The sequence below is a fragment of the Ursus arctos genome, unplaced genomic scaffold (assembly GCF_023065955.2).
Source record: "Ursus arctos isolate Adak ecotype North America unplaced genomic scaffold, UrsArc2.0 scaffold_22, whole genome shotgun sequence".
NCBI classification, from domain to species: Eukaryota; Metazoa; Chordata; class Mammalia; order Carnivora; family Ursidae; genus Ursus; species Ursus arctos.
The window spans coordinates 4,910,243-4,919,292 of NW_026622897.1; the positions used below are offsets into that span (position 1 = coordinate 4,910,243).

Consider the following 9,050-nt stretch of genomic DNA (forward strand, 5'->3'; position numbering starts at 1 on the left):
CATCCAGGCGCCCCTCTTTTTTTTTTTTTTTACTATTAGCATTGAAAATGTTTGTTACCAAATTCTCTCCCCATGCCCCCTGTCATTTCTGCTGTTCACTCCTTCCTGTGGAGGTGGAAGAGCTAGGATTCAAACCAGGTTTCTAGCTTCAGAATCCTTGCTCCTTCCTATATTCTGCAGCTTCTAATGCTAAAACCAAGAAAAGCTTCTGTCATGTTTGGTTTTTTTAACTAGGATTATTTCCTTAAGTGCTTTTTTCTAATACATAATGAGACACTTGATCTTGTAATAGGTTTACTACATACAAATATCTATTATTGTCTTTTTAAAAAGCTATTCATATTTCAATTTTGAATGTGGTGGGGGGAGGGTGCACAGTGGGGAAACAGAACACAGTGAATAGATTCAAATATTTAACATTTATCCAAAAATGTTGAATAGAAAACTCATAGATAACACTATTCAGATCACTCATAGATAACACTTTTGAGACACAGAAGTTTTGGAATATGACATTATGCTTCAGAGCAAGAAGGTCTTATTAACAATTTCATGTAGTTTAATGACCAGTCTGTGTTGTTCAGAGTTGATTTAAATTTTTATTGTCTCATAAAAGACTGTCAGAATGCATTTGTTTGATTTGTCAGAGTAATTTAAAACTTTACTCAAATCAAATAGCAAGAGAAAAAAAGCTGAGTGGAGTAATTTTGAAAAATCAGACCATTATGTTAATTTAATCAGGAGGGGAAGGATGAAGTAGTCATTGTCGGCCTTTCGGATTATGTTCCAGATGTGATTCATATTCAAGAGATGGCGGAACTGATTTGTCTTCCTCCTTGGGAAGAGTGAGAATAATTCCAGGACCAGTTGCAAAAATCTTGCAGATTCCACTGCACTAGTTTTAAAGAATAATCTTTAACAGTAATATCTGCTGCATTTTGATCTCTTCTTTGAGCTCCATGGTTGCTGTCATTTGGTCTGACATCTCTTTCAGCATTCAGTGATTCTGAATGTAATTAAGGACTTTTTTTTTCTCCTGCATTCTTATCACTGTCTTATCTCTAACAGGCTATTTGATGCATGAATTTCATAAGTTTTGGATTGAAGAGGACCCCATGGACATAATGGAATTCAATCGTGTGCGGGAGAAATTCCGCAAGAGGATCATAAGACAGCTGCAGAACCCAGACATGGCGCTGTGCCCACACTTTGCTGCCTCAGAAGGTTTAATCAACATGTAGTCACCCACGCTGGTTTTAACGGATACCCCGGAACACTGCCTCATTGTTATGTTAGATCCCTGCTTAGCTCCCAGCTCACACACTGAATGCACAGTGATTGTATGCATGCCTTTTGGTACAGTATTTTCATCTCTCGGTCATAATTACCAGATCCCCAGATACCACTATTTCTGGAGTATCTGTCATCCAGTGACTGTTCATATTGTGGCATTATGCAGTGTTACATTTGCCTTGACACCCAGGTATGGAGAGAGTTTTCTATTTTTTTAGATTGTTTTCCTCCCCCTCGTAATTCAGCATTGAAGAACTGTATTTCTCTAGCTGTATTTTGTATGTGAGAGATTTAGCTGAATCTAGTTATGTGAAAGCCTTTTAATTTATTGATATGTTTCATGACTACGCTGCTAGATCTTCGGGCCAGGTTCACACTTGGATCTCATTCCACTAAAGTATATGACTTTCAAATAATACAGACAGACACATGATAAGCCAAACCATTCCTGCAAACACAGCCGTGCTTCGTGAAAATGTAACGAGGCTTACAAGAAGCAGATTTAGGTAGGTGCTGTTTTTGTTTGAAGAACCGCAGAATTATATTGTAACTTCCCCCAGCTGCAACTGTGTCATAGTCATATGGATACCAAATTATTTTATTCCCATAATTTTACTGGCTTGGATGCCTAAATATGTTTATGATGCTTGGAGCCTCAGAAAAGAAGTATGCATACTTCAAAAGCTGCAAAAGGTTTTTCACTGCCTGCCTCTTGCTGAACTCAGAGTTATACCCTGGCACTGTTCTGATCCAAGCATCTTTGCTTGGGGAACTGAGTGCTGACTGGTTTGTTTTCAATGTCAAGAGGTTATATCAAAAAACAATTTGCAAGGAAATGTGTTGCAAGAGAGGGACCTACGCTGTGTCCTTCTGTAATATTTCTTGAAAATAATGACCTTGTCTTGTATCAGTGAAAAAAGTAAATTGCTTGGAAGGGGAAAACATCAAATCATTCCAAAACTGCTAAAAATCATTTTAAAAACCATGATTTAGTTTGGAATTATGATTGTAGTCTGTTGAATAGTATTTACCATGGCATTTCATACCCATGGTATTTTATACCTTCTGACGATCAATTTTAGTATTATTAGACATTTGTGTAATCACTTGCTTATTTAAATGAAGTCTGAGTACTGCCTAACTGTCAGTTACATGAATAAATTACATGTCATTCTACTGTAATGTATGGTGGATTTCATTTTAATATTTTTGTGCTTGTACAGCTTCTGAATATGCAAATATTTGAGTGGGCAGAATGTCAAAGACAGACAACCAAGAGCTGAATATAAATCACGCCATCATTCAGAGTAACCAGGTGTAAATTAGAGTGTCATGTCTGAGAGACTTCTTTTATTTAATCTTGAGGCCTGATGGTGCTTTAATGAAAGAATAAGATCCAGCTTCTTCTTTGTAACTTCCTATAAAGCATGGTTTGTCTACTGCTAGACAACTGATAAAGGCAACATTAAGCTGCCTTTTGTTTCCTTGTCCCTTCTAGCTCCTCGGGGACTGTGCTATACTTTCTCTCTCAGCTGCTTACCCGGTGGCAGCATTTTGCATTGCATCTATTACAGCCCTGTGCCCTTCAAAAGAATGGAGAAGGGAAGGAGTTGATGAACACGTGATGTGTATCATGAGGAATGACAAGAATATAGATTCCTCTCCAGGGTGAGAATGTGTGAGCCTGCTAACTGGCCTGTCCTGGGAGCCGTGAGTGTGCATCGCAGCTGCCGCTGCCAAGCGTGCAGACAGCGCTCGGCTCAGTACAGCCTTTGTCAGCCACATGTGTGCCCTGTCTCTTTCTATCCACCACGGCCGCGTGTCACTGACGCGGCTTGATAGTATGTGGCATTTACACCAGCTCACGTCTCTTCTGCTCAGGTAGAGACAGTTGATGGTAACAAAGCTGGGAGTTTTCCCTCCCCGTTCCTTGCGTCTCTCTCTGTTCTATCTTAACATGGCTGCACAATTTGAGGATGAACCAACTGCCAGCTCCTTCTAGTTCTGAGTATTATTAGACTTCTTGTTCACACCTCTTTGTGAAAGATGCGTTCTACCCAGTAACATGAAGTGAGGTGAGAAAAAGAAGAGGAGAAGGTTTCAAAAGCATAAAAAAAAAATGTGTGATGTGTATGTGTTTTCCCCTTGAGCATTCTTAGCTTGCTTATCCTTATTCCAATGAACAAGGGTTGACCACTTAAAATGTAAATTACGTAGCAAGCCTCTTACAAGTTTTCCAAAACACTGCTTGCTATGATAAAAACACATTCCGGTTTGCACTACAGGAAAAAAAACTCTTTGAAGCACCATTTTTTAAAATTATGACTTCCATCTGACTTTCCTTATCACAGTTCTTATTATTGTAACTGAAAAAATAGTTTTTGCTTGATAACCAACCATCTTTTCCACTTGAAACAAAACTTAAATATATACCTATCCCAAAAGGTAGGATGACCTTACAATGTATCTTCCAAAGCTCAAGACACTTTTGAGAGAAAAAGAAGATGCTATTAATAATTTCTCTAGGGCAACAGTGTGAACTGGGACAGTATAAGGAAACTGAGATATTAGGTGCCTGAGAGAGACCAAGAGTCAGACTTAAGTAGGGACTGTCTACCCACAGCTCAGACAAATGCAAACTGATTTCTTCACATTCATGCCTCTGGCAGAAGTACACCATAGGGATACAGACATTTTGATATCTGGGATATTACCCAACAACTTAAAGACCCATCAGATGCACAAGCTTCATCTGAGAAGCTCACATGAATAGGCTAGGCTTATTTATAGAAAGTCAGCAGTAGGGAAACAAAACCCAGCAATCAAACTCCATGGCCCTAAATTATCTTGATCTGTAAACAGATGGGTCCAGAACCAAACCGAAGAAGTATCAGGAGCAGACCAGAGTTGGTGAAGTGTCAGGATCTGGCATGAGAAACAGAAGGAAAAGGGGACAGGGGGAAAAAAAGTGTCAGCTAGGTCCACAGCCATACCTAGGAAACTTCGAGCCACAGTGACATACTCTATCAAAGCAATGCCTCTAACTCCTCAGGAAGCTTGAAGTAACTGCTCCAATCTGGAAACAAAATGGCAGAAAAACAATCAAATATAACATCAAGTCCTAGAATGACAGAGATTCTAGTATGCATTCCATTTCAAGAGCAAACATTTACTGAGTGCTGATGCTCTGTGCCAGGACCATGCCAGCCTCTATTTGCATTAGTTCATCTCCTCAGTAACATACAAAGTGAAATTGCTTCCTTCTTTTTCTAGACAAGCGGCTTAGAGAATCAGATATATTGCCACAGGTCTCAAGAGAGCGAGGTATCACCTCACACAGCAAAATGTTGGTGAGGATGTGAAGAAAAGGGAACCCCGGGTGGACTGTGGGTGGGAATGCAAACTGGTGCAGCCACTCTGGAAAACAGTGTGGAGGATCCTCAAAAAGTTAAAAATAGAACTCTATGATCCAGCAATTCCATTTCTGGGTATTTATTCAAAGGAAATGAAAGCACTAATTCAAAAAGCTATCTGCAACCCCAAGTTCACTAGAGCATTACTTAAAATAGCCAAGACATGAAAACAACTTAAGTATCCAACAAATGATGAAAAATGTATAGATATAAATATATCTATATCTATATGTATGCCATGTTTTCTTTATTCATATATTTTACACACACACACGCACACACACACACACACACACACACACACAATGGAATATTATTCAGCCATAAAAAAGAAGTAAATTCTGATATTTGTGACAACATGGATGGAACTTGAGAGCATTATGCTAAGTGAAATAAGTCAGAGAGAGAAAGGAAAATACCTTATGATCTCATTTATATGTGGAATCTAAAAAACAAATAAAACCTGAACTCACAGACACAGATACATACTGTGGTTGCCGGAGCAGGTGGCAGAGGCTAGGTGAAATGGGTAAAGGTGGTCAAGAGGTACAAAAAAGAAGTAGTAAATGGCACAGCTAGATCTTGAACCAAGGGCCTTAAGCCCTGACTTTTAATCATCATGTTGTCTCCCTAACTGGAATTATTCACTATTGCCCAGAGTAGATTATAAACCTAAGTACACAACCTACCCCCCAAGTGATAATATATTTGTAAATATCAGTTCTTGCTCAGGTCTCTTCAGGATGAATTCATACATTACAGATCACAAATGCTCCATATTGTCCCTCAGGACCTCCCCCATTTTTGGTTAGATTTTTTTCCTTGATACACAAGGAACAATTTTGTCAGGATTGTAAGCTCCCTCTCCTGACCTCTAACCCCCCCCCCCAAGAGTCTGGAAGCCTGCACACCACCTCCAGGTCCCCCTGTGGGAAACTTCAGTGAGGTTCCTCTGTGGGCCTGCAGGGCCGGGGCTGCAATATGCTCACAAAGATGTTTAGGAGAGAGGTTAGGGCAGGGTTACAAAGAATAAAGTGTTGACTCAGTGCCTTCCCATTATTTATCTATTATGTACACTGTGGCCTGCTTTGCAAAGGAGGCTATATAGATGAAAGTTTATGGTGGGGCACCTAGCTGGCTCATTCGGGTAAGCACCCAACTCTTGGTTTCGGCTCAGATCATGATCTCAGGGTCATGAGACTGAGCCCGTGTCAGGCTCTGCGCTCAGCATGGAATCCACTTGAGATTCTCTCTCTCCCTCTGCCACTCCCCCTACTCATGTAAGCGCCCGCACTCTCTCTCTCTTAAATAAATAAATGTTTATGGCAATGAGGTAAGTGTGGCAAAGAGAAGAGAAAGCTGAGATTCAGCTTGTAAAGCAACAGTTGAACCCCCCCCCATCATGCAAGGTGGGTTAAGGAAGGTCCCATCAAGACTGCCACCTACCGTAACAATAGCTCAGATGCATTACACAGCATCACAAGGCATGGGAATCAGAATAGACTTTATTAGGGACATTTCTAAATCAAGGATTAGCAAGAGGAAAGACGATATGAGTGCATCCCATGCTCCAAGGCATACCAGGGTCTGTGTGCTATGCTAGACACACTGTAGGTGAGTTCGGGTGAAGAACCCCCAGCCCCCTGTTGTCCTCCCTTCTTTTAGGGCAAGCCTGAAAGCAACCATGGGGGAGGTGGTGATCTGACAGGATCACTTTGTACCCAGGCAGTCTGGATCTGGCTGCCAGCTGCCCCGTGCCTGCAGACTGTGGTGTGTGCAGGATGTTGCCCTGGGGAAGGAAATCTCTGGTCCTAATGGAAAGTAAGCATAGATGCAACCCCTTCTGAAGGGAGAGAAAAGAGCCTTCAGGCACAGATAGTTTGGTCAAGCAGCCGAAAGACAGCTTGTGAATTTTTTTTTGACAAATCTCATCATATCACTCCCACACACTTATATTTTAGATATAATAGCTCTTCTATGCCAAGTGTGTAGCAATTAACAAGGAATAGGGACATCAGCAGCCTCTAGGTGTATGTAAAAGTTACATAATCTGCTTTTGGTCAAGTTCTTACTATATCTGCAAAGTACAGAAGGAAAAAAACTGGCAGTCAGAAGACCGACCCTGCAGCGTACCTGCTGCTAGCCTTCATGAGGCCAGTGACTTGCCCTCTGTGACTTTGCTTTTATCATCCGTAATAGAAAAATAATGACAGCTCCTCTTCAGAGGATCATTGTTAAGAGTAAAAATCAAATAAGCTCTCATTAATTAAAGTGCTTGGGAAACTCCAAAGTACTGGGTAAACGCATGTTTAATTACGGTTGGTATTTATCCATTTGGTTTTTGGCTATGCGCTTACTCTAACAGAAAATTAAGCTATAAAATTTGTCCTTGTAGACAGTGTCCCCCATTAATTCAACTCAGCAAATATTTATTGAGAACTCACTTTGTGCCAGGCATCATGCCAAGACTGGGGATAAAATGGGAAACAAGACAGTGTCCTTGGTCTCACAGACCTCATTGTCTAAATAACGCCTTGCTTGTCAAATGTGGTCTTCGGCCAGCGGCATGAGCACTGTTAGAAATGAATCACTGCAACCCCTCTCCAGACCTACTGAACAAGAATCATGTAACACTCTCCTGAGCTGGTTCACGTGCACTTTTAAGTTTGACAAGCACTGCTCTAGAGGGTATTGATCCAGTCCCTCTCCACTGAAACCTGACGAAGCCCAAGCCTCAACTGTTAATGGTTTAGAAATAAATCAAACATTCCCTTTGTTTTCCCACAACTTACTCTGGAAAGCAAAGAAGGACTACATGTTCTGTTGTCATCCGCTCACAAGTGCAGACAGGAGTCAACGTGGAAAAGGAGGAGGGCTGTGACGGACTGGATGTCTGTGTCCCCTCAATACACTGTGTCCCCTTCATACTCTGAAATCCTAACCCCCACTGTGATGGTCTTAGGAGGTAGGGCCTTTGGGGGTGATTAGGTCATAAGGCTTCCTGGATAGGAGAGGTCCCTTATAAGGAGAGACGTAAGAATCTCTTTTCTCTTTCTCTCTCTCTCTTCCTCTCTCTCCCTGAATATACAATGACAGGATGGCCATCAACAGACCAAGATGAGTGCCCTCACCAGGCAGTGGATCTGCTGGCACCTCGATCATGGACTTTCCAGCTTCCAGAACTATGAGAAATAAATTGTTGTTTAAGCCACCCAGCCTATGGGTGGGTAGCCCAAACTGACTAAGACATCAACTTGGACACAGGAGGATGGCCTGCCCTTCCACCCCAAATGCTTCTTGAGAAGCCAAAGCTGGTGCTGCCCCAGATGCATACTCTCACTGAAGGCCATTCTCAGAGTTTTGTTCTCAAAGTTATCTATCAGAGTGGCCAGCCTCTTACATGCTGGAGAAAACAAAGAGAGTCTTCACATATTAGCCAAAGTCTTCCCCTTGCCAAACAGAAATCAACCAGTTGCAACTCAGCAACCATCCAGAAAAGCCATTAGAAGTCTGAGGCATGTGCTTCCTAGAGCAAACCCAGAGAAACTTGGAAGCATCAAGAGGGTAAGAAACAGAATAATGCAACTCTGCCACCCAAGTGCTCTGACTCTATTTTGAGAGAAGACCAAGGAGTGCACCTGCTGTGATGAGCACCAGGTATTGTACGGAAGTGGTGAATCACTATATTGTACACCTGAAACTAATATTACCTTGTATGTCAACTGAAATTAAAAAAATTTGTAAGTAAAAATAAAAATAAATTTTAAAAAAATTTTTAAAAAGGGGTGCCTGGGTAGCTCAGTCAGTTAAGTGTCCAACTCTTGATTTCAGCTTAGGTCATGATCTCAGGGTCATGAGACAGAGCCCTGCCTTGGGCTTTGCACTGGGCGTGCAGCCTGCTTAAGGTTCTCTCTCGCTCTCTCCCACTGTCCATTCCCACTCCTCTCTCTCTGTAAACAAACAAAAACTTCAAGAAATTTTTTAAAGAGAGAACCAAACATTTGCAGAACAAGGTAGAGCCAGTATTAAGTAAACCAAAGAATTTCACCTGACTTATAAAAATCTGAATCTTTTTTCATGATCTAGAATAAAAATGGCAAATTTAAACCAATTTAAAATACTAGTCAATTACAAGAAAGCTATTTAAATGTCCTTATGAAACTGTTACTTTTGGGGTCATGCTTATCCTCACAATAAGCCACATAGCTAATTTCCTGGCTTTAGGTCTTTTCCTTGTTTATACTTGTGTTCCTGACTCTATTTAAATATAAAATGAATTAACATGTATGAATGTGCTACACAAATGTGACAGTTTATTTTTTTTTTTAATTATTACTATTTGAA

The 9,050-nt window shown here is 40.9% G+C and overlaps 1 protein-coding gene across 4 annotated transcripts in view; it reads left to right on the forward strand.

Moving 5' to 3' along the window:
• The window catches only part of ELMOD1 (ELMO domain containing 1), a 62,188-nt gene extending 59,721 nt beyond the window's left edge, over window positions 1-2,467 (forward strand). For 3 of the 4 annotated variants that reach the window (XM_057316876.1, XM_057316877.1, XM_026505838.4), the window contains one exon: window positions 1,069-2,434. In XM_057316876.1, the coding sequence (XP_057172859.1) occupies window positions 1,069-1,241 (173 nt within the window). In that variant the 3' untranslated portion in view covers window positions 1,242-2,434. Of the gene's footprint in view, window positions 1-1,068 lie in introns of all 4 variants that reach the window. The other variant, XM_026505839.4, reaches the window with a different exon arrangement.
• Window positions 2,468-9,050: the final 6,583 nt, after the last annotated feature.